The sequence below is a fragment of the Astyanax mexicanus genome, chromosome 17 (assembly GCF_023375975.1).
Source record: "Astyanax mexicanus isolate ESR-SI-001 chromosome 17, AstMex3_surface, whole genome shotgun sequence".
In the NCBI taxonomy this organism is placed as follows: Eukaryota; Metazoa; Chordata; class Actinopteri; order Characiformes; family Acestrorhamphidae; genus Astyanax; species Astyanax mexicanus.
In genome coordinates this window covers 39,623,107-39,650,158 of record NC_064424.1, presented here as the reverse complement: position 1 = coordinate 39,650,158, position 27,052 = coordinate 39,623,107, and the positions used below count along the sequence as shown (strand labels likewise).

Genomic DNA, 27,052 nt, shown 5'->3' with positions numbered 1-27,052 from the left:
CCGGCTTTTGGTAGGCCGTTTGTTTCTGCTGATGCTGCTATGGTTTTCCCCGCGCTTGCGTGCTGTCATCCTACAAGGTAAGGTTCTTCTTTTGCCTTCCTTCCGAAGCCCGTTTGCCCCCGGCGCGTGGATGGTCCTCTTCGCGGTCTATTGACCTTATGGCTGGCCGCTCTTCTACCTCTTTTCTTTTTCTTTTTTCTGTTCTGTCTTCTGTTCGCTGTTCTGTTGATTTTCCGGACTTTTGACTACATTCTAACATTCTACCGCCCACTGCTTCCTTCTTCCGTCGTCTCTTCCCCGACCTCGCCTCCCTTACTGTCTCGTGCAGTTGCTCATGATTGGGTTTTCACGTATTCGCTTCTTCGTCATATTTTGTATCATGTGCATGTTTGTGTTTCTCAGTGCTTTCAGTCTCTTGCGTTCCATGTCATTGCTCCTTGCACTTTGCTCCGTAAATTATTGATGGCAGTTGGCAACATCTACTGCTCTGCCTAGTTTACGGTATTCATAATGGTAATAATATTGATAGTACTAATGGTGGTAATGGTAGTAATATTAGTACTAATAATAGTGATATTGATAATAATGTTGCCGATGTTACTCTTTATTTTGTAGCACCTTCATACGTTTCAATGCAGCTCATCGTGTGCTGTACATGGAATAAGCACGAAAAATAAATATGTAATGGTTCATAATAAAGCTAGTGGTGCTAGTACTAATTAGACATAATGCTAGAATACGAACTGATGTACAATGAATTGTCCAACTGTAGTATATTATTTATTGGTATATTTATTTATATAAACCATACATAATGATAATCATAATAATGGTACTGCTGATACTCTTACGAATTATTGTACCTGTAAAATGGATTAGTTGTTAAAGCTTAGTTTAAAGGAATATGTCTTCCTCTGCGTTTTACAACTGTTTGCTGCTGACCTGCTTCCCGGCTTATCTACTTCTTACCTTTTCTTTTCTATTTAATCTTCTTATCTTTTCTGTTCTTCTGTGTTTTGATCCGTATATAGTGTGTTTCTTTATTCTTACTGTTCTTTATTTCTTATGAATCGTGCTGTTGCTGCTGGATGTCTACATTTCCTTAGGGCTATTTCATATCTATGTATCTGTATCTTTATCTGTCTCTGGGTTCGCGATTTCGCTTGGGCGCTTTTCGTGTGTTCTCTGTTTGCTGTGTCGTTCGTGGCTTTTCTAGTCTCGCTTTCTTGGTTGTGGTCCGGTATTTCTCATTGTTCTCCTCGGCGCCGTTTCTTCGGCTGCGCTCGGTGCGAGCGCCGCTCTGTTTGTCGGTTTTGGGTATTTATTTCCAAGGGCGATAGTTTGCCGACTGTTGGCTATTAATTTTGACCCTCGCCCCTGGATCTGCCTCTCAGTTCTGTACGAAATGATCGGTGGTGATCGCGTGCGTTTCATTACTTTTATTTTTCTGAAATTATTAATAAAATACGTTGTGACCGCGAAGCTGTGATCACGATCCTCATTTAAGTTGTTCTTTCTGCACTCCGATTATGTCATTGCTCAATTTAATTACCTGGGACTCAGTAATTATAAATTAATTTCATAATTGGTAACAAACTTTCTCTCTACGAAATTATTGATGCCAATTAATAAGGAACGTCGTAATAGTCAGATTATCCGAGTTCGTTTTCTAATCCAGCTATATGCTTACTCCTCAAAGGCATTGCAAAAATCCTCTTCCTCAATTTAATATAGCTTGCCATTTACAGAAATAAATCTAATTTACAAGTCTTATATATTCTCCCTATGTTTCCACTGCATACGGCAGCTTTTATGGATTTAAGCGCACAGGCAATTCACGAGCGCGCGCCGACAATATTTATTTGATCAGTTCAATGCCTCACGCTGTCTGATTTAAGCTCTACTCCTTCCTTCATTTCTGTTTGCGCGAAACATTCTGTTGCAGATAACAGGGCCCTGTTTTACAATTAAAATACTAAAAGTGCACTTCTATTTCTGTCTTCACTTCTGGGGCAGCTATCTGCTTTCACGCTCTTCTAAACTTTATGCGCCTCTGTTTGGTTTCACCTAATAGCTACCCTATGGCGAAACAGTGGTCAGATTTCACCTGTCAAATGTCAATTAGGAAACGCTGACCATCTCCATCCTGCTACGCTGGTCGCTCTCTTTAGGAACGACGCAGCCACATCCTCAGCGAAGCTGACGTCACCATTGGCTACTTGAAGAAGACGGGTAATTTCAGCACACCTGTCACACACTTAGACCAGAACTGGACCTACTGCTGAACGCTCAGCAAGCTCATTCAACACTGTCTAAGTAAGTATTATTTATAAGCAAACACTGGAGGCGGTGGAAGTACTACATACTTTAGAGTATGTTAATTTGTGCATCAATCCGGCGATTTAAATGATCTATTATACATCAACATTTGCTTTTGTTTCAATGCTTCACTAACAGTATTAACCAGTATTAAAACGATCTGTGATACTCTCCCAACACTGCTGATTATCACATGTCTATACCTATAGCTTAATGCATTATGGCCCGTGGTCATTTACATCAACACATGCCAGGAGACAATCTCCTCTTTATCTTGGGCTCACAGCCCAGACGACATGACATGAGGATTATTGCATGTTACTAACAGCATGTTTTTTCAGGGGTCGAACCCCGCGCTCAGCGTTTTACAGGGCGCGCAGCCCGTTACTAACAGCAACGCATGCTTTGGGGGCGGTCCCCGCGCATGAGGGCTCAACGCCCAACCTAGATGCATGTTTTGGCCCTTGGCCCTCACTAACAGCAATGCATGCTTTTCGGGCTCGACGCCCAAGTGTATGAATGTAGAGCCCGTGGCTCGACTGCTCGAGGGCGCACCCCTCGCATAACCTCTTCTCTTTCTTTCTAACCTCATTTTCCTTCTCTCCTCCTTCGCTCCTCTATCCCGTTGTTTCCCTCTGACCTCCTTTAGGCCCTATTGTGTAATGTTTTCCTTCTACTATTTCTGTATTTATCTTATAACATATTTGTGCTGTATCTTAGTCGCTTCAGACAAAAAGTCGGCTAAACGTAATTTAATGCAAGGTAATATTATGATCGATGAATACAGAATGAACAAATGAACGAAATAAATAAAAGAATGAGGTAGGCACGCAGCCTACATATTTGTGGCATTCCCCGCGTATGATCGGATGAATACAATGAATGAACGAAAGACTGAAAGAAGGCATGCTACCGTATGTCTTTTGGGGACGTCCTCTACGCATAAAAGAATAACGAAAGATGAAATGAATGAATTATAAGGGCTCACGCCCTCGGGGGCGCACCCCGCTCGAGCTAGTATCTAGAGTATGGAAGAGGGCTCGCGCCCTTGCGCTTCGGGGGCGCTCCCCGCTCAAGGCTCGCAGCAAGCGCATGTATGAACGAGGGCATCGGCCCATACTAACAGCATGGAAAGTTGGCGCGATCAAGCGCATCACTGGGCACTACACTCATGTTAACTCTGCTTGTTATTGCACAGAACACCCACATTTAGATGCATCCAGCATGTGCTCACATTACGCAATTCACAAGTTAAATGATAAATAAACTCACTCATGCATGGGGATATTCATGGTATAAATAAAACACACCACTGTCCACAATCTCGGTGCAACATAAAATCGTAACATTGTATTATGCTATTATTAATTAAACATTTTTTTTGTCTATTACAGGAAGTAGAAACCAGGTAAAGATCTGCGGTGGGTATATTTATAATTTATACTTTTGGGGTTGGCTCCGCCCTGTCTTCAGTGTACGACAGGATCTGCAGAGCCCAGATGTATCAAGCCCTGGGCCGATGACGGGCCTACGCCAAAGACTCTAATACATGAAATCGTTTCTATACGACTTTCACGAACATATACGTGTACTTGTTTCGCCTACAAATATTTTGTTCAAACATTAAATAATTCAACTAACTAAATTTGCTTCCGGAGTCGTAATAGTAGAAATGAAAGCGCAGCGTAAGTTCTACTATAGACTCCAATGCTACGTCACCTAATTACCTATCCAATCAGATTTTCTCTTCTGCTTTAAATAACGATCACTCATTCAGTACCTTGCTGCATTTCAGACGCTGTTGGTCGCTCTTCCCCTCCTCCCTCCCCGCCGCCTCCAGGTTGGTCCCGTTTGGTTGCCCGGGGGTTGGCTCCGCCCTGTCTTCAGTGTACGACAGGATCTGCAGAGCCCAGATGTATCAAGCCCTGGGCCGATGACGGGCCTACGCCAAAGACTCTAATACATGAAATCGTTTCTATACGACTTTCACGAACATATACGTGTACTTGTTTCGCCTACAAATATTTTGTTCAAACATTAAATAATTCAACTAACTAAATTTGCTTCCGGAGTCGTAATAGTAGAACTGTACTTCCTACTACCGGGTCACAGTGGTTACACCCCTAACCCCAGGAACCAACCACAATATATATATATATTTATTTTATTATTTACCATCCTAGGCATACAGTGTTATAATATATGTGTTGATTGCTTGGCCTCAGTGTTGAAGGCTGTATAAGCAAGTTACTTTTATTCTGTGTTTCTATTCCTATTTTTCAGTATGTTGGCTTGTAGCTACAGAGTTTGCTCTTTGCAGAGTTTACTCTTATACTGGCCCAATGTTATGCTGTCAGTATTGGCAGTTCTATAAAAAATATGCTAATTATGTTGAGTATATACAGGGGTTAGACAATTGAACTAAAACACCTGCTTTTAGACCTTAATAATTTATTGTCCCAATGGACAGTTCTCATGGGAAAAGGAGAGTTGAGGTGCACATTGAATTCTGCCGTGATTTGGGCAGCCGTGGTTTTATGTTTTTTGGATACAATCCGGGTTAGCACCCGGACATCCCTTTCAGACAGCTTCCTCTTACAGCGTCCACAGTTAATCCTGTTGGATGTGTTTCGTCCTACTTGGTGGTATGCTGACATTACCTTGGATACCGTGGCTCTTGATACATCACAAAGACTTGCTGTCTTGGTCATAGATGCTCCAGCAAGACGTGCACCAACAATTTGTCTTCTTTTGAACTCTGGTATGTCACCCATAATGTTGTGTGCATTGCAATATTTTGAGCAAAACTGTGCTCTTACCCTGCTAATTGAACCTTCACACTCTGCTCTTACTGGTGCAATGTGCAATTAATGATGATTGAACACCAGGCTGCTCCAATTTAGCCATGAAACCTCACACACTAAAATGACAGGTGTTTCAGTTTCATTGTCTAATCCCTGTATATTCACTTATCCACTTATCCCACCTAAATCATTGAATTCAGGTGATCAAAATACTTAAAAATGTATAAAACCAAGCACTTAGGCATACAGACTGCCTCTACAAACATTATTGAAAGAATGGGTCGCTCTCAGGAGCTCAGTGAACTCCAGTGTGCTATCGTGATAGGGTGCTACCTCACTGTGCCTTTCATCACTACTAAATATTCAGCACAAGTCAACTGTCAGTGTTATGTTAGTGTTACTGTGTTATTATAACAAAGTGGAGGAGATTGAGAACAACAGCACCTCAGCCACAAAGTGATATTCCAGCTGAAGTTGCCAACTTTCTGCAGAGTCAATCAATACAGACCTCCACACTTTATGTAGCCTTGAGATTAGCTCAAGAACAGTAGAGTGTAAAGAGCTTTATGGAATGTGTTTCCATGGCCGAGTACCTCTATCTAGGCCTTACATCACCAAACACAATGCAAAGAATCAGATCCAATAGTGTAAAGCACGCTGGACACTAGAGCAGTAGAAATGTGTTCTCTTGAGTGAGTAATCACACTTTTCCATCTGGCAATCCAGTAAATACACTCCTAAACCTTGTGGAAAGCCTTCCCAGAAGAATTGAAACTGTTGTAGCCTTAAGGATTAAGAATGTGATATTACTCCAGTATTTTCCAGCACAGTTTTTGTCAAACAAATTAGCACTACATACAGTACATTACAGCATTACAGTATAAAGGAGTCTATAGTGCAGATTCAAGGTTTGCAGTGTAGTTTTGGGTCACTTTTAGCACTCAGTGTCATCTGTATGACTGTTTTTAATTTAAATATTCCCAAGGAGCTATAAAAACAAGCAAACAGACACTACACACTACACTACCCCTACACACGCAGGTCTGTGAATCTGACCGCAAATGAATTAGACATAAGTGCTTCCTGTGCTTGCAGTGAGCAAGCGATTAGTCTTAATTGATGAGGCTTTTGTTTTGCTAGGGGAGCTTTAATGAGGAGCAGTGCAGGACTGAACCCACCAGGCTATGAAGAGCAAACCACAAAACCTCCCGACCATTCAAAGCACATGCACACACACATACACACACTCACACACACACACAGCTTAATTAGCACTTTTTACTGTGTGTGTATTGAGAACTGGAAAGAGACTGAAATACACTGTGTGGACAAATGCATTGAGACATCTGCACTTTGAACCTACAGTAGCTTTTTTAATGGCATCACATTCTAAACCCTTTTTTTTTTTTTGCAGCTTACATTCCACTCTGCAACTTTACATAGTCGGCCACACCGATCTGTATCTTTACTTGACTGTACAGCCTGCTCTGTAATTGTATGTGATTGGACAGTTCGCTCTGTAGCTTTACGTATTTGTACATCCTGCTGTGTAACTTTACGTGCTCAGACAAATTGCTTGTGCTCTGTAAAGTTAATTATTCAGACACCCCTCTCTGTAACTTTATGTAGTCAGACACTCCTCTCTATAATTGTACGTAGTCAGACACCCCGCTGTGTTACTTTACATAGTAGGACACTCTGCTTTGTAACTTAATTGGATCGGACACCTTGCTCTGCAATTTTATTTGCATGGACACCCCTCTCTCTAACGTTTCGTAGTTGGACACCATGCTTTGAAACTTTGTGATCACCCCTTCATATGATTGGAGACTCCGCCCTGTAACTTTACTTGATCAGACACCCCGCTCTGTATCTTTATGTAGTCAGACACCCCACTCTGTAACCTTATGTGATCAGACACTGCACTTTTTACCCTTACTTGGTTGGACACCACAACCATTTCATTTATTAAGGGAAAAAAAACTATCCAAACCAATCCAGCCCTTTGTGAAAAAAGTGTTAACCCCTCATAAATTAACTGTCATTAATCACACTTTTTGGAAAGCTGGGTTAAATTTTACTACCGACCACAAACTGGCCTGATTACTACCAGAACTGTAGAATCAAGAATTTGCTTAAGTACAAAAGTCATTTCTAAGTCTACTGAGAGCTATTATTCACAAAAAGAGAAAACATTGGAAGCTGGTGAACATTCCCAGGAGTGACCTGCCTACTGAAATTACTCCAAAAGGGCATGAACAACTCATCCAGGAGGTCACAAAATAACCCAAAACAACAAACATCTAAAGAACTGCAAATCTCACTTGCCTCAGATAAGGTCAGTGTTAATGATTCAATAATAAGAAAGTGACTGGTTGAAAATGGTCTCCATGGTAGAGTTCCAAGTAAAAAAAAACACTGCTGACCAAAAAGAGCACAACAGCCCATATCATATTCACCAACTAACATCTTGATTATTCTTAGGAATTTGGGTAAATATTCTTTGGACTGATGTGACAAAAGTGGAACGTTTTGGAAGGTGTGTGTCCCGTTACATCTGGTGTAAATCTAACACATAATTTCTGAAATAGAACATCATACTGAACGTAAAACATGGGGGTGGTGGTGTGATGGTCTGGGGCTGGTTTACTGCTTCAGGGCCTGGACAACTTAAAACCAGGAATTCTGCTGTTTACCTGACAATCCTAATAGAGAATATCCGGCCATCTGTTTATGGCATCAAGCACACGAACAAGTTCACCTCTGAGTGGGTAAAAAAACTAAATGAAGGTTTTAGAGTGGCCTAGCCAATGTCTGTTTAAGATGTTATGACAGGATCTTAAACATGACGTTCATGCTGGAAAACCCTCCAATGTGTCTGAATTAAAACAATTCTGTAAAGAAGAGTGGACCAAAATTCCTCCACAGAGATGTAAAAGACTCATTGCCAGTTATCATTAAAGCTTTATTGCAGTTGTTGATGCTCAGGGTGGCACAACCAAGTTATTAGGCTTAGGGGCCAAACACTTTTTCACACAGGGCTAGACTCGTTTGGATATTTTTTTTCCTTTAATAAATAAAACTAAACTTAAATATGTAAAATATCAGGAAGGGGAAAATATCGGGAAGGCTTAGTTATGTGTGTGCATGTGTGTGAATATGTTGGTGTGCAATAAAGAAAAGAAATGAGAATGAAATTGAAGTTGGGTTGAAATTGCATTGTTTTTGATCCACCGCTCTGAGTGGTGCCAATTCAGCTAAATGCAGTTCAGAGGAAGCATCTGTTTTACAGATAAACAAACAGCTGTATCTGGCATTTTATGCATTTTATGCACTGTGCACATCATATAATCTCTTTCTCTCTATCTTTCTTTCTGTCTCTCTTTCAGAATGACAGTGTGGTGGAGAGTAATGGGGAGGATGTCCAGGACGGTGGGAATGCCCTGCCGGACGTTTCTCTGGTGAGCCTTGCGGATCAGCCCTCAGCACAGAAACACACACAGGAGGAGCTCGGGTGCAGAGAGCGAGAGGCAGGCTGGTTGCTAGTGGCTCTTAATGATGATAGGTGTACACATGAAAGTTTATCATGACAAAGAAAGTGAGAAAACAGCAAAAGCCCACGTCGGAGCAGCAGGGAACAGGAGAAGAGCTCTGGACAGAGAGAGGAATGGTGGTGTGGAGCTCGGCTCAGACGGTGAATGTTACAGCTAGGCTGGGTGGTGCAGGTTTTTGAGTGGAGAATGAGAATGAGAAAACAAGGTGGTGTATATCTGAGAATAATTGCACTGAGTATTGCTGTGCTGCTTTTGTGCTTCGAGGGAAATTAACTGAAGCAACAATGCAGCTTTAGTGAGGTAGAGATGGAGGCCTATTGAGACGTGAAGAAAGTAAGTTAACACTCCTGGAGTCTGAGGCCTTTCAGACACTTCTGAAATTTATTTTAGACACTACCTAAAATAAATAGTTTCCAAAGGGCTACACCTGCTTTATTCAGCACAAACTCTGATACAACAATGTGAAAGTTATAAATGTGTCACCAGTGATGGGAGTAACGGCTGTGAAATAACTAACGCTGTTACTTTTTTCAGTAACGAGTAATTTAATTAATTACTCTGACTGTAACTACTCTGACCATTACCATTTCCGACACCCCGTTACTGCACGTTACTTTAGCAGCTCAATGAACTTTTTTTTTAACAAAAGCATTCCTGTCAAGTCTCCCGTTTTGGTCCAGAAACTACCGTATTTTACGTGGTGGTTATTTTAGATTTCTTGTAAATCTGTCTTAAAATGTAAGGGATACTGAACCTCAGTTGGGCTGGTGGGACGACTCAAAGCGGGCAGTGGAAAATTTCCCTAAATTCGAAACTTGACAGGCAATAGTAACCTTTGTAGTGGAGTAACTCAGGTAGTAACTCAGTTACTTTTTTGGAGAAGTAACTAGTAACTATAACTAATTACTTTTTCAAAGTAACGTGCCCAACACTGTCTGTCATTAATCTATTCTTTTTAATGATATCTACTCCAAACACAGATTAGCAAAGAATTATTTGTCAGGGTGCTGATATAATGTGTAGCTGGAACATGGCAATATAATGGCAATTTGACTCACAGACTGACTGAAACATGTCTCTTTTTACTATTTACATATACATACAGCTCTGGCCACTTCTGTTTCTGAATCAGATTCTCTGGTTTTGCTATTTATAGGTTTATGTTTGAGTAAAATGAACATTGTGGTTTTATTCTATAAACTACCAACATTTCAAACAATGCAAAGAAAGTTCATATTCATAAAGTTTTAAGAGTCCAGAAATCAATATTTCGTGGAATAACCCTGTTTTTTAATCACAGTTTTCATGCATCTTGGCATGTTCTCCTCCATCAGTCTTACACACTGCTTTTGGATAACTTCATGCCACTCCTGGCATAATTCAAGCAGTTCAGCTTGGTTTGATGGCTTGTGATCATTCATCTTCCTCTTAAATATAAACCAGAGGTTTTCAATTGGGTAAAATTAAAGAAACTCATCATTTTTAAGTGGCCTCTTATGTTTTTTTTTCAGAGCTGTATATATATGAAAAGAAGAGTTATGTAAGAGTTTTTTGTGGCAGTACAGTATATCCCGCCGGCGAGATTGCAGACTCAGATGGGTTAATGATACGGTGTGTGTGCTTCTCTGTTGGGTTGCGGTTGCTGAAGCTGAGGAGGAAAGACAGGTGCTGTTTTGTGAAAGTAGCTAACTCCTGTTTTAGACTGCTGATGAAAACCCATCAACCTGTCACGGATCTATCAGACGTTTCCCCGGCAACAGACATCATCAATCCGGGGGTCGGTGCGCACAAGCGGAGTTTCCCTGCGACGTCTCTGAGCCGGGAAAAACACTCAGACAGCTGCCGCTCTCGCGCTACCTCTCACTCTCATGGCCTCTGATTGCTTTCTTTTCTCCAGCCACACCATCCATCCAATTTCTGCTCATGTTTCTGCTTTGCTTTCTGTTTTTTTTCTTTGTTTATTTGTTTGTTTGTTTTGGTTTGTTTTGTTCCACTCCTTCTCCTTCTTGCTCTCTGGTTGAATGAGCAAATCGATTATTTTGCGCCAGGGCGTCTGAACGCCTCTGTGCTGAATAATTTGTGAGTGGAAAGTTATAGGCTGTGACCTTGTGTATAATGCGTGCCATTTGTGTGTGTTTATATGTTTGTGTGTGTGTGTATCAGGGGGTATGTGTGTGTCTGTGTGTGTATATGTCCTAAAAAATGTTCAGTGACTGGCTAAGATTTAAGAATCCTGAACAGTGAGTTGCCATGTTATTAGATACACCTACTGCATCTGCACTTATTGGCCACTTTATCAAAAGCACTGACCTAACTTTCTGCATTGTAGATTAATAGAAAAATCCTCCAAACCGAGAAGAAAAACATATGGAATTATATAATAAACAAGATAGTGTTAAACAATCCAGAATATGTTTTATATTTTAGATTCTTTAATGTAGCACCTCTTGTTTAGATGACAGTTTTTCGCATATTGGTTGAATTTTTTCAGTCAGCTTTATAAGGTAGAGTCACCTGGAATTCAGGCTTTCAGTTACTATTCAAGTGAACTTTTAAGTGTGAATTTCTTGCCTCTTAATGTGTTTGAGATTATCAGTTGTGTTGTGAAAGCTAGAGTTGTGAACAGTGAACAGAACTACTTAACTAAGTGAAGAAAATAAATGACATTCAATCAATCTGAAAAAGTATCCTCAAAAATGATGAAACTGGCACTCATCAGGACCGCCCCAGAAAAGAAAAGAGCAAGAGTCATGCAGGTGTCAGATCCAGCTTTTTTTTTTTTTACTTCTTATTCATCTTAGTGTCACCTAAGTTACTGCTTAAGATACTGCAAATTTCTCTAGCCCTAATTTGTATGTCAGCATTAAACTAAAAGCAATGATCTAAACTGGTCTCTGATGCTTAAGCTGGTTGACAAAAAGCTGGTCATTCATGTGAAAACTTACTTTATTTTTTGCACTTAAAATTATTTTAATTTCCCAAAAATCGTTAGTGTGCCTTTTAATCCAGTGCGCCTTATGTATGAAGTTTACCAGTCAGGTTGTAAAGAACAGTAAAGCAACTCTGCTGATTATATAAGAGTTTTAGTTTAAATCTCCAGCAGTAGCCATTAGCCACTAACCACACGAAAAACTAGATCTTTGGCCGTCCTAAGGTGAGTATTATTGGCCTGTATCCTGCTGCTAACCCCAGCTAGCACTGCTGGAGCAGCATTAACATTACCCGCTGCATTACAAATGAAACTAAATAAAAAATGACTATATTATTTAATAACTTAAACTACTGGTAACACTTTACTTTGTTGTTGATGCCTCATAGATAGTCAGCTAAAATACAACCAAATGTCTATTAAATGCAATTGAAATCCTAGTTAAAGGTAAATGATGCTCTATTGACTGTATTCTTACACATAACCCTAACTCTAAACTCTAAGCAATAAAAAATATATATGGAATCTATAAGTGTAGGTTCAAAGTAGATGTTTCTAATAAACTGGCAACAAATAATCACAAATATTGCTGTAATGTTCGAGACGCATCACCAAGCCTTTCTGATCCCTTTGCCTCAAAATCTGCTGAATTATGACTTGTAACTTCTCTCTGATCCCCTGTTTTCTTATCCTAGGATGATATGGGTTCCACCTCAGACTCCCCTCCCTCCTTCAAACCCCCTCCTCCCCCTGCCGTACAGCGCCGCCCCAGCCGTAAGTCCGTCCCCAACAAGCGTCCCTCCTCCGGCTCCTCCCAGTCCGGTCTGTACTTCACCGCCCCCTCGCACACGCCCACCAAAACCAATAAACCATCCAGACCACCAGCCACACTCACAGATGCCCCGAGAAAAAATCCAGAGAGAGTCCCGGTGGCCCAGCTGTCCATGGTCAGTAAGCACCCTGTCGGCCCTTTCCCCAGAGTTCAGTCTCCCAGCAGGGCCAAACCTGCAGCGGTGCCACCCAATCCCCCTCCAGCTCCAGCAGTCCCAGCTCCCCCTGCACCACCTCCTCTTTCCAGCCCAGAGAAGCCCACCCCCTCCTCTCCTGCCTCCAACCAGCACTTTGTCATGGTGGAGGTGCACAGGCCCAATGCAGAGCCTGACGTGAACGAGGTCCGGCCTCTGCCCCAGGCCAGAGGTGAGGACACCCAGCATAATTCACAGGGTTAGTGGATGCAATACTTTCCTTATTGATGCTCAGTTTTAGCTTATTACAGGTTATTTGGGGGGTTTTGATATGTTGAATTTATCCTAGAGTTTCAGTCACAAGATTTTTTTTGTGCCCACCATATTTGGGACCTATTTCCTGGCTTTGTCACATGTGCTTACTACATGTAACATCACCAAAGCACCATGTTTAAAGTAATGTTACTGATAGGTCATGTAATAAAAAACAAATTCTTAATCACCTCACTTAAGTTAAAATATTGGTTAGCTATACATTACTGGAGTAATTATTTTTCAGATGACTTTTTATTTCTACTCCTTATAGCTACACACAATTATCTGAACTTCTACTTATTACATTTTAAAAATAGAATAGATCGTTACTCCTGTTTCATTTTAGCTTGTTTTCATTCCGGCTTGTTCAAAAACTAAATAACTATCCAGATAAATCTCTCCATCCAGATAGAGTGAATCTGATTGTGATTGGATGTAGAGAAGTATAAACATATACCATTCCGACTCACTATTGGTTTATACTGTGATCTATCACACCTGCGCACGTCACTCTCCCCCCCCCCCCCAACACTTCAGCAAGACGTATGTAGTCTAGTATGAAGTTGATCCATGCAGAGACTCAAGAGAACTTCCAGACAACTCCAGTCCAACTAAACTTCTTTAATAAATTTACATTCTACTAAAATACATTAATTTACAATTCGCATATATGCAGCTTAAACAGGGGGCCTAGCGCATCCCAACATTTTAATATTATGGCTTTTAGAAAAATGTGTTTTGGGGAGGGGGTAGTGCACTATAGGACTTTGTGGTTCAGCCAAAGCTTTTGTCCTTAATGGCATTTTCCTCCTTATATTACTTTTACTGTTATAAGGTTATGGCTCCGCTGACAATTTTCATTATTTTACTTTATATATCATTGGTTGTTCGGATCAGCAATTTCAGTTAAATATATCATATATCAGATGAATACAGTGATATTTGAGAAGTGAAATAAAGTTTATAGGAATTACAAAAAGTGTGCAATAATTTGGGTACCCTTGTCATTTTATTGATTTAAATACCTTTAGCAATAATTATTGGAACAAAAAAAATAGTTTGGTTGACCCACAGACCAGCTCCAAAGACCTACAACATCATCTTGGTGCAGATGGAGTCACTGTGCATCATTCAGCTATTCAGTGCACTTTGCACAAGGAGAGGCTGTATGGGAGAGTAATGCAAAAGAAGCCTTTTCTGAGCACACGCCACAAACAGAGCCGCTTGAGGTATGCTAAAGCACATTTGGACAAGCCAGCTTCATTTTGGAATAAGGTGCTGAACTGGAGATGTTTTGTAAAGAAGAATGGCCCAAAATACCTTCGGCCATAAGCCAGACTCTCATTGGAAGCTATAGGAAGTGAACTGAAATTGCTGATCCAAACAACCAGTGATTTATAAAGGAAAATCATTTTCATACCATTGTATATTAAATAAACATAATATAGTAATATAGCAAAGAAAACATACAGAAGTAGGCATTTCCAAGCTAACACTATAACCCTCTATTTACACACTGCTGTCCAGTGACGTTTGGTATATCAGTATATAAGAATATGAAGTGAATCATGCCTACCCTCGTATACACATATGTACACAGTTATAGCAAACTCAGTGTGTGTTTGTGCTCTGCAGGAGCTGCTCTGTCTCAGCTGTCTGACAGTGGACAGACGTTAAGCGAGGACAGCGGTGTGGACATTGCAGAGTCAGGACGTCTCAGCAAGGACAGCAGCCCTCGTCCAGCCCGGACACGTCCTTCAAGAGAGAGCACAGGGGGAGGGGAGGGGAGTGCTGTCAAACCGGTGAGACCGAGAGAGAGAGAGAGAGAGAGAGAGAGAGATGAAGAGGTCACATTAGGCTGGCTTTACACTCTGAAACATTCACACAAATTTAGTTGCTTGTAAAACTTGTGAAAATAATGATATTCCTGTCCACAGCACAAAGCGTCTCAATTAAACTCATTTTATACCATACCTGTCAAGTCTCCCGTTTTGGCCGGGAAACTACAGTATTTTACTCCTCTTTCCTGCCATCCTCCCGTATTGGTATTTTCCCGTAAATTTCCCGTATTATATTAAAATGAAAAAAACGTTATTATTGAGGAGACGGGGCACTGACCGCTGTGTGCCTCTAAACCAATCGTGGTGCCGGTTCAGGGAGAAAGTCCCGCCTTTCAGAAGAAACAGCAAATCAGCGGAGCGCAGAGGAGGGTCAGTGTGGGAAAGACCCAAGACCCATACTGAACTGATCAGGGGTGGAGTGATCAAAAGAAAGAAGCATCAGTTAAAGATTATTAATTGTGTAGGCCCCTTAGGACTAATTTTTACTGTCCTTTTAGTAAAACCTCATGATACTATTTTTAGGTCACCAACAGTCATTTTGCAGAATTTGTGCACCCTTTGTTCAATTTTAAATCCATTAAATAAATAAAAAATATATCATATAAAAGAGTGCATTCCTGCCAAAAAAGACAAGAATTATGTATTTATTTGCTTTTTTTCTAAATATCTAGAAAAGGGTTTTTAATTTGGCTGTATTAAAAGAATTACATATGTGTCAACAAAGGTAGACCTACCAGATTCTGATAATCTAATTGTTGTCTGTTAGTGGTTCACAGGTGGTTGTTTTAGATTTTTTGTAAACCTGTCTTAAAATGTATAGGATACTGAACCTCGGTTGGGCTGGTGGGACGGCTTTAAGCGGACGGCGGAAAATATCCCTTATTTTTAAATCCAAAACCTGACAGGTATGTTTTATACCTGTAACAACAACAACAACAACATGTACCAACATTGTACATAATGGACCACATGCTTATTTGCCATCAGGACTGCAGGGTGTCAGCAGATCCTTAAAATTTCATTAAAATACATATCCACAAGGTCTTAAAAATGCTAAAGACAGTTAATGCAATGTAGGTTTTTTGTTCACTCATTGTATTTGGCAATTTCCAAATGTCACATGCAAGTTAGCCAGATTAAAGCAGTTTACAAACTAGACAGGCATAGGCAAACTGTGCCCAGTGTAAGTAGGCATATAATTTGCATGCTTAGTTTGCAGGTGGAAGCTGCTTTCACACCTGCCTTGTTTGCTCCAGACTTTTGGACTCAGTTTGATTCAAACCAAAATAGCATGTTTGAAAGGGGCCAGATATCCTAGTCTAGACCAAAGGACCAAAATGTACTCGGACCAAAGAAGCTGATCTTGGTCTGGATCTACTGGTCATGGTGCATGATCTGGTTCCTCTGCAGTGTAAAAAAAAAAAAAAAAAAAAAAAAACATTTTTGTAGATTTAAACTAGATAAGACCAATTTCAGGAAGGATTTCCTGAGCCTCATAACAAACCAGAGATAAAATGTATAGAGGGCTTCCAGGTGGTGCAGCAGTCTACAATGCCTTAAAAGATATTCATACACCTTGACCTTTTAAACATTTGTTTATGTCACTCTCACAAAATGTAATGTGTTTTATTAAAAGCCATTTGTTGAAAGCAAGCCATAAGATGTGCAAATAGGGGACACAGCAAATAGGTAGAAGACCATAGTTGGAACATTTTGGCCTAAATGCAAAATGCTTATGCATGCACATCACCCTGAACACACCATCCCCACCATAAAACATGGTGGTGGTACACACTAAGAAAAGTAAGTACAGATTTGTACTTAAAAGAGTACAAAGCTTGTCGCTGGGACTGTACCTTATATTGAGGTAAAAAAAAGTATCTTTCAGTGAAAGTCCTTTTTTGTACCCTTGGTTTTTGTGTCAGTAAAGATAATAAAAATTATAAACATTATCATCAACTGAATATGGCTCAAAAACTTGATGATGCAAAATTGTCTGGCTTTCAAATAAAAAATGTGCAATTAAAATATATATTGTTTATAGGTACAGTGATACAGAATACTGAATGTACCCTTTGGCTGCAGGTTAAATGGTACAAATTTGTACTTATTGCTGTTAGAAATTACTTTGTACTTCAGAGGGAACAAATCTGACCCTGTAAAGACCAATATTGTACCATTGAGGGTACAATTATGAAGAGTGTACCTCTGAGTACAAAAAAGTACTCATATCGTACCTCTGTTTTTTAGAGTGTAGCATCATACTGTGGGAATGCTGATCAGAGTTGATAGCAAGATGGATGGAGATAAATACAAAGCAATTCTGGAGAAAAAACATGTTAGAGACTGCAAAAGACTTGAGACTGGCAAGGAATTTTACCTCCTGGCAAGACGATGACCCTAAACATACAACCAGAGCTAAAGTAAAATGTTTTATATTAAAGAATATTTATGTTAGAATGGCCCAGTCAAAGTCCAGACCAATTTTTTTTGTACTGACACCCTTTCCAGATTTTTATTATAAAATTTAAATGTATTGAAAGTCATGTATAATTCATATTATAATTTGTTTCATGTCACAATAAAATACATTAAGGTTTGTGGGTGTGTTGGAAAAAATGTTAAAAAAGTTCAAGGGGTATAAATACTTTTTCAAGGCACTGTACGTTCTGGCCTTATTATTAGACGGTTTCCAGTGATGCCAGAACCATGTTTGGAAATCCCAGAGGACATAATTCCAGTCAGTGTCTTTGGGTGGACCTCTCTTTCCCCACATATTTCTTAGCACAATGCTAGGCTATCCAGTGTAGTCTAATGAAACACAAATGGGCCTTAGTGTTCACCTTCAGGTGACTTTAGATGTCCAGTAATGCTGTTTCAACAGTTGTCCAACAACCACGAAGCTTATAAATATATATTTACGCCAATAGGCGCAGAATGCTGCCATCACCATGTTTTACATGTGTTTAGGTAAATTTCTGTCGTACAGATGTTCATTGCTATCTTGGCAACACAGGCACACCGCTCAGTCCAAATACATACAGCAAGACACAAACCCTACTTTTACATCAACAATAAAACAGAATATAAAATAAAATAACATTGCTGTTCACTTAAATTGCTTTACACAAGGCATACTTTTCTCGCCGTTATGATAGCAAACACACTGACACGATGTGTGCGGTGGGAAGCTCACTTATATATATATATGGCTAAAATAGGGCCCCTTGTCTTGAAGGAAACATCTACTTAGCACTGATGGATGGTTAAATCATGTAAAAAATGTAAAGAAATGAAAGAAAATTTAAATAAATAATTAATTCTATGTTGAATTGACAATCTTGGCAACATTGTTTCAATTATTCAATCAGGTATTTATCCAGATAAATTTCAATAAGATCACAGACCTCTTTCTCTTTCACCAGGGGGAACTGCCCAAGACACGCAGTAACTAACAATTACATAATATACTGCCTGGTCAAAACAAAAGTCACCACCAAAAAAAAAGGTCACACACGCTAATATTTTGTTGGAGTGCCTTAAGCTTTGATTGCTACACGCATTCACTGTGGCATTATTTAGAGTCTGACCGCTGCACAAAGTCTTCCCCAGCACATCCCAAATATTCTCAATGAGGTAAAGGTCTGGTGAACAATCCATTGCTGAATCTAGACCTGACCAACTTCAGCAACCCAAGGTCATTTGCTTAGGTAAATCCAGATGGCGACAATCTGTGCTCAGTTGACTTCACCATAGTCTTAAAAAAGGGCATTTAATGGTACAATATTTGGAGTTCATTATGGAGGTTGTTTCTGGCAGATGGTGCGTAAAAACTACAGTAAAAGATTTTTCCTAATTCCGTCTGAATCATATATTTTTGCAGCTTTGACAGTTTTTGACAATATGTTCAAATGGTCAAACCAAATGTGCATAAATTATTGTGTTTTACACAACTATTTGTGGGAATGTTTTACAGCATGAATCCAGCCTTAGAGAGGAATTGAGATATTGTGTGGGGAGTGTGTGTGAGCTTGTGTGTATGTCTTTGTTTATGTCTTTGTGTATGTGTTTGTGTGTGTGTATGTGTTTGTGTAAGAGTGTGATGGAGTGTATGCAGGCAGAGCAGAGGAGGCAGAGTGAGATTGAGTGTGCATCAGTTTCCTGCCTCCTCCTGCCGGCATGGAGTGAAATAATGATTGAGTTAATTATGATTCGTTCTATAATTTCCTCTCCTTTTAGCACATATGATTTTCCTCTCTTTCTGTTCTCACTGTTAAATCATTACACTTTATATTTGTTTGTCATTCTCCAATCTCCATTCTCATTTCACCTCTCATTGCAGAGCAGTCTCTTTCTGACAAGTGATCTCGCTGCTCTCAGCGCAGGCTGTGTGTATGAGTGTGTGTGTGTACGCTGCTGAAACACTGCTGCTGCTGTGTAGATGAATAGCGCTCGGCGGTGGTAGGAGTACAGATTGTGAAATTGCTCTTCCATTGCTCCTCCAGTTGAGAGAGAGGTCTGTTTAGAAGGACCGTGGATGGGTTGTTTTGTTCTGCTGTCAGATCTCCACACAAAGCGAAGACAGTTATCAATGCCAAACGTGCTCATCTTTGTTTCGCACTTTCGCCCTCGTTCCTCTCTGCTCTTCATCGCTCTCACTTGCCCTTTTCTACTCTCTCCTTCCCTCTCTTTCCTTCTCTATTTCCGTCTCTGGGTGTGTAAATCTGCCTGTAGCCTGGTCTCCTGGAGCCCACGTCCACTCTGGTGAGGGTGCCGAAAAGTTCCAGCACGCTGGGCATCGCCATTGAGGGAGGGGCCAACACACGCCAGCCCCTGCCTCGCATCGTCACCATACAGGTGAGTAAAAGCCGTATCTCAGCCTGCATTCTTGTCTTTTATTTGTGTTCTTGTGAATCTGGGGAATTACATCAGTCACAGCTCTGATACTGTTCCATTAAAAGTTAAAAGAGCTTGCTCAAGTACAGTGCAAATACCCAGATCTGTTCTGGCTCCTCCTGCATAATTGGGGTTATAGGGGTAAATCAGGGTTTGTACACTAATGAAAAACTTGGAAACTTGAAAATAGCATTTTCCAGGCCTGGATAAGTTTTGGAAAAATAAAATTACTTATACTTATACTTAGTTTTCCTAAAGTCATGGAAATTTGGTCAACACATGTGTTTCCATTTATCGACTTAGAAAAACTATTTTGAGATTACAAATACAAAATGCAAAATGCATTCTGGGGTATTGGATTAAGAGGGTTCATACATTTTTAACCAATAAATTTCTTTTTCATAACCTTTTCATGACTTTTCCATGTCTTAAAGGGACATTTTCATGACCATGCAGTCTTTAAAACATCAGTGCAGACATGGACAATAAAACCAAAACAAAAAAAACATTTCTTTAAGCAATGTTGACACAATGTTTAATAATATTAATAAAATGTGTGTCAGATCCTGAGAGCTCCATTGTGAAGGGCTATATTACTGAACTAACTCTGAGCTTAGGGTTAAAGTTTGGAAACACCTTCTCTTATTCAATGTGTTTTCTTTATTTTCATGACTATTTACATTGTAGATTCTCACTGAAGGCATCAAAACGACGAATGAACACATGTGGAGTTTTATACTTAACAAAATTGGTAAAATAACAAAAAATATATATATTTTCCTGAAGGAAGGAGTTCTCAGAGGTGTTTATTAGCACATGTTGCCTCTTTGCCTTCTTCACTCTGTGGTCCAGCTCACCCCAAACCATCTGGATTGGGTTCAGCTCCGGTGACTGTGGAGGCCAGGTAATTTTTTATTAAGTACATAAAACTCCACATGTTTTCATTCATAGTTTAGATGCCTTCAGTAAAAATCTACAATGTAAATAGTCATGAAAATAAAGAAAAACGCATTGAAAAAGAGAAGGTGTGTCCAAACTTTTAGCCTGTACTGTACATCAGCTCAGAATTAGTTCAGTAATATAGAAATATATAATTAATAAGTAATATATAATTTTTATCATTATATTTTTAGTTGATTTTTTGGTTTTACTGTCCATGTCTACACTGATGTTTTAAAGATTGTATGGTCCAGAAAATTTCCCTTGAATACATAGAAAAGTCATGAAAAGGTTATGAAAAAGAAATGTACTGGTTAAAAAATGTATGAACCCTCTTAATCCAATACCCCAGAATGCATTTTGCTCCAGTATCAGTGTAATAGCAAAGGAGAAAACTCATACTTGTGACCTATACATTTTACTGCTTGTGTGATTCACACACCCACACTCATACACACTCACAAGTGTAATATGAAGCTAGTTTTAATTTCCTCCATTAACGCCCTAAGTTATTTTTCTTTAATCACTATTATGCCAATCCAACATTGATTCTATTATTTACATGTAAATGACCATTATTAAAAGCGCAGTCTTAAGAAGATTTGGTATTTGGTATTTTAATCTCAGTGTCTTCATGAAGTAGAGTCACCTGGAACAGTTTTTTCAGCATCTTGAAGAGTTTCTACCAGGAAGACTCCAGAGGCTAGCGTGCAATAATAACAGCTTCATTTTGATAGTTTTAACAATTTATTAGATAACGATTTATGTAAAGTTAAGGCTAAGTCTTTGGGTTAGGCCTCGTCATTGGCCTAGGTATGCAGCATCTGGACCCTCGCAGATCCTGTCAAATGTAGAAGGCAGGGGCGGAGCCAACCCCCGGGCAGCCAGCGGGTCCAAACCGGAGGTGTTGGAGAGGAAAGAGGGGAAACAAAACAGTGCCTGCAAGCAGAGAAGGGCGTGTAAAGGGAGGACTTTAATTTACTACATAAATCCATAAGTGTCCTTTGAATGTTTTACATGTTTAATATTAATCTACAATGTATAAAATAGATTAAATGAAGAAATAAAGAAAAACATTAAATGAGATATGTCCAAACTTTTGACCATTTATGCATTTTTGTAACGCGGGGATGAGACGGGAGGCGGATTTAAATGCGGGTAAGACCAATACTTTAATAAATAACAAATAAATAAATAAACAGACGGGAATAACGAATAAATATGTATACATAAACAAACAGGGAAAACCAACAAAGAGCTAAGCTAAACAGATAAGTGGCTAAACTAAACAGATAATAACTAAACAGGGCTAGGGAATATAAACAGGGATAAATACGTAAATATATACAAAATAAACAAAGAAACAAACAGGAAATAAACGTGACTAGAAATAAACAAGAGCGTGAAAACACAAACAACCAAGGAACGAGAAAAGAGCTATAACGTGAACGTGGCGAGACAGACAACAGGGGAAGGTGCAAAGACCGACCGCTAAACATGGACTAAACTGTGCTATAAATAGTAACAAGAAACATTGAACACCTGGGGAAGGGGCGGAGCTACAAATTACACACACGTGATGGAAAAGTACTAGAGAAACACACTAGGAAACGGGGAAAACACAGGAAAACATAGCGAGGGCGTAACAATTTTAGGTGAGAATTAAGTCATTTAGACTTAAATATGTGCTTTATTTATTAAAAAACGACTATATAAAATTGGTTTTATAATTATTTTTCCCACATTTGTGTGGGAAATTTTTAAAAATTCAACTGGTACTAGTATATATTTCACAAAGGACAGTCTGTGCTTAAAGTTAAAAATATACAATTAAACCCACATATTTAAATTTAAAATAAAATCGCACTGTGGTGATTTTAATGTGATTAATCACAGCAAATTGTGTGATTAATTAGTTTAAAGTTTAAAAAAAATCCTTTTTTTAAAAAAGGACTGTTTAAGAACAATAGTGTGTTTAATATATTATAATCCAGAATTACTGAATAGTCTGACTATTCAGCTTTCTGATCCTTAAAAAGGCTGCATTAGCCTCTTCCTCAGTTCTGAATGAGATCAGCGCTGGTTCAAGAGTAAAGATGAGATGGGAGTAGATCTAGCCAAGAGAATATTAAAGAGCCAATATTTATTTGCTATAGCTACAGGTTTAACAGAGTGCACTGCATCCCCCAAGCACCATCCCAAACACGAGGGCATTTAGAATTACATGCTGTAATATTACTGAAAGCTGGAATTTAATAAGATTTAGGTTCTATACTGGTGGAATGGGCACTAATTTGTATGCTAGATAGCTAATTTAATCATCTAGACGTGATTATAGCAAATCAAGCCAAGCTTTCTACCATATTTTTCGCACAATAAGGCGCTCCTAAAATCCTTTAATTTTCCCCCAAATTATCAGTGTGGTAGTGTCCGGTGCGCATTATGTATGAATTTTGCCAGTTGGCTTTATACAGCAGTTTTAGTGTAACCAGTGTAACTCGTTCAAAGGCGAGTATATCGGACTGTAGCCTGCTTCTTACCCCGGCTAGCCCTGAGGCTGGACCAGTATTAGCATTAGCCGCTAACCGCACTAGGATTAGCTCTTCCGCCTTTCAGAGGTGAGTATCATCAGCCTGTAGCCTGCTGCTAACCACAGGTAGCACTGCTGAAGCAATAGCATTAGTCGCTAAGTGCTAGCTCTTTCACTGTGTTAAAACAAGCTACATGGGAAGAACTGCTAGCTAATATTGTCCATAGTTAACGCTGTTGGGCAGTATTAGCCTTTAAGCGCTAGCGATTAGCTACTAATGCAAATGCTTTTTAAGAATTATTAGCAGCGAGACTTGCTGAATTAGAAGGGAAATTTGGTGACACCCCTGTTCCTAACTAGTGTTGTGTAATGCGCCTAATGCGCCAGGTAGCACTGCTTAAGCTATAGCATTAGTCGCTAAGCGCTAGCTCTTTCACTGTGTTAAAACATGATGCATGGGACGCTAGCTAATATCGCCCTCAGTGAGCTAAAATCGCCCCAAGGGACATTTTGGTGAAACCCCTGTTCCTTACTAGTGTTACGTAATGCGCCAAAAATGCACAGCTGTATTAGTGCCTACTAGCTAGCTAGCTTGCCAGTCCTCAAAGTGTCCTCAAAGTGTCAGCTAGTATATAAAATGTGAAACCCTAAAATAAAAAGAAAGAAATGAACATTTTCATGCCTCGCTGAAGTCCTAAAGCATGTGTGAGAAAGTACAAAAATACAAAGCCAATAATGAGTTCCCTGCAGTCTGTCACATAAAAAGGTCTTATGAAAGCTTCTCTGAATGAAATAAAATGAAATAATCACATGTGGTGCCGGTGTTCAACCGGCCTGAATGATACTGAGCTCCAGTGCTGCAGGGTGAGAGCCAGGTGTTGGAGTGCTGAAGCTTTTGTATTTGCAGGTTATAGTGGCCCTTCTCTTCATATTGTTCTTTTTTTTCTGGTGTAGCTGATCAAAAGAGCCTCCCCCTGCTGCGGGTTTGTTGTACGGCATTGTGCTAACACAAATGCTTTCACAAGAATAATGGGGCTTTAACTCCTTTAGGACCAACTTAATAGCATATGGGATGTTTGAGATATCAGCACTAATGTCTATTATATCATAATGCAGTGGCTGTGGCGGGTCTGTGCGGATTGGACTTCATTTGTAAAACATCTTCCAGGCGCTTTGGTGTAAATGTAAGTCTAAATGACTCGCCGAGAGAGACGTGGCGCATGTGTGAAGGGGCTAAAAGCAGCACTGACGAGAGAGTGAGTGCGTCTCGAGGTCGGCGGCGAGGCCTCTCGCTGCGAGGCGACTGCGCTCATTACGAGCGCGAGAGAAAAACCTGCAGCTCTTAAAGGCTAATGCGCGATAAAAGAAGCGCTGATTAATGATGGCTTGGCCACAAATGAACATGCGGCGAATAAAAGACTGAAAGAAAGAGAGATGGAAGGATGGAAATAGGTGCTTTAATAAATAGCGAGGGACTCTTGAGGAGGTGAGAACTGGAGAAATGGTCAGGCATGAGTAGGTTTTAATTCCCTGGGAATGGGTGGTTTATCTGCATTGTAATGGAAACCCAACAACAGCAGCAGCAGCAGCTGTGGTGGAGATAGGGCTAATGGCTTTTGTTTTTTCTCCCTGTTTTTTCCCCGTTTTTATCCATCTCTTCAAAACGCAAGGCACAGTATTGGAGCAGACAGGACTGCTGGGTAGATTTCCATTTTAATACTGTTCCACCTCTGCTGCCGCCGCCCCATGGGGCTTTTAGAGCTGAAACGTTTCCATGCTAATGACCAGAACCTGCACTGTTAATCTGGAAAACATTCTCTCCGAGCCAATCAAACTGTTAAATTATATGCAGTCTTGCAGATTAGAAGATTAATAACTCCCAGGGGGACACATGAAGCGGCCTCTCAGTTCTTTTAGGGAGAAACCAGAGGAGAACTGAAGCCTCAGTTATGCTCAATGCTAAAGACAAATATGAACAGAACTTCCTGTATAAATAGAGCTGAAATGATTACTACACATTTCTGTGTCGACTAAATGTTAATTTGTAACACACAATGTGCTGGGGACAGAAACGCTATAAGGGAGGGGTAATATCAGTTATCTAGGCAAAAATAAAAAAAACTGAATTAAACTAAATACACTGAAAGTTCTTTTCACTTCAAATCTTCTTCTCAAACACTGTATGTGCCAAAATAAAATCAAACACATACTGTAATTAGTAACACAGTCAAATTTATCAACAAGCGAATCTATTCCAACATAAAGAACACATAGAAGGATGTGAGTAACGGTTAACACCATTTATAGTTAATTTTCTCACATACAGGGATGCGACACTATATTTCCAAGAGTAGTTGCTTGTCCACCTTTATATGCATATGAACTTGAGTAACAAAATAATCAAAATTATTAGTATTTATCACTCTAGCCCAAAATTATAACCTGAATGGGACAGAATACATTAAAAGTTCTTTCTACTTCAGAAGAATTACTTCTCAGACATTGTATGTGCCAAAACAAAATCAGACAACATACTGTAATTAGCAACACAGTGCAACTTTCAGCTTTACGTTTTAATTCTATTGAGCAAAGATCATCAAAGACATCGTCAAATGCACTTTAAATTCATCAACAGCAGTATCTCAGTTTTGTTATTTACCGCAAGTGAACCCATTTACCTTATTCTCACGCCTCTCTCAACCAGTTACTGAGACAAACCAGCATTTCTACACTCCCCAGTCTGCGCAAAATAAACAAAATAAACTAAATTAGTAACAGCGCTTCATGAAAAACACAATCATAATTCCACTATTTACACATTAAATCACTCAGTTACAGGTTAATTAATTAACAGTTTTCCTTTTAACAGTTAAACCTGTTACACTGTACGACCGCCTGACGCTGCTCACGCACCGGCTTGGTGCTCGGAAATCCGGTTAGTTAACCCGCAAAGCTAATGGTAGCTTCATCCGGTCAGGTCTTACTTTAAATATATTGTATATATTGTGTATTATATTGTATTGTCAGATGGAGAGGAGTGAAAAACAGAAAACATGTAAGCATGTATACATTTAGAGTCATCCGCTGTAATACTTTATTTTACCATTCTGTTACTATTAAACTAACCTGAAGCCCGCATGAAGTTTGGAGGTCTGTAGAGATTTACTCTCCCCACTTTTTACATGGCTCAAAAACATAAAACATTCTCTCTGAGGCAATTAGACTGAAGTCTTAAAGATTACAATATTTATATTGCTAAATATTTAGCAGGCAAAACTCCTGAAAACTCATAAATTGTGGATTAGATATCTATCACAGCACATCCACCTTATCAAACTCCAGCTATTCTTGAGTACTGACATTTACTAGACAATAATTCTGCTAAAGTCATTATTTACAAAAAAAGACAGCTTTACCATTCTGTGACTAAAGGAGACTGAGGCACTGAGCAGTGTGGAGAAAATACCGCATTGCTTTTATTGTGTTTAAGGTTGTTAAACAAATTTAAGTATACCATGCTTTTGATCTCCCTCTTGTTTTCCAATAGCCATAACATCTGCAATTTTCACAGCCGTCAGAAAGACTTTTCTTTCTTTTTTTTCAGATTTTATCCTAGAGATCCTGCTGTAGGTGTGCCATTAAAGTAGCTTTTTAGCCTTTGTTTTGATCTGAAGTGTTATTAAAAACTGCATTTTAATTAAAAAAAATATTGTATTAATCACAACAGTATTCAGTGATTTATTATGATTAAAATTATGATTTTTTGTGGTATACTTTCTAATATTTTTGGAAGGGTGATAATTGTAGTAATATTCATTAATAGTGTAGTGTGGCTTAGGCCTGGCAGACTAGAGTCTTTTTCACTGTATTATAATATCTCAGGTGCTGATCTAACAGGGGAGCTTTAATCCCAGAGAGCTTTAATGGAGGAAAAAAAAGCTAGTGTAGCTCCATATTCCA

At 39.5% G+C, this 27,052-nt stretch overlaps 1 protein-coding gene across 2 annotated transcripts in view; it reads left to right on the top strand.

The window, feature by feature from the left end:
- whrna (whirlin a) overlaps positions 1–27,052 on the top strand; it is a 274,824-nt gene that overhangs the window by 244,259 nt on the left and 3,513 nt on the right. Inside the window, exons 8-11 of one of the 2 annotated variants that reach the window (XM_022676495.2) lie at positions 8,513–8,584; positions 12,302–12,803; positions 14,522–14,688; positions 19,462–19,584. In XM_022676495.2, coding sequence (XP_022532216.2) covers positions 8,513–8,584; positions 12,302–12,803; positions 14,522–14,688; positions 19,462–19,584 — 864 coding nt within the window. Of the gene's footprint in view, positions 1–8,512; positions 8,585–12,301; positions 12,831–14,521; positions 14,689–19,461; positions 19,585–27,052 lie in introns of both variants that reach the window. The other variant, XM_022676494.2, reaches the window with a different exon arrangement.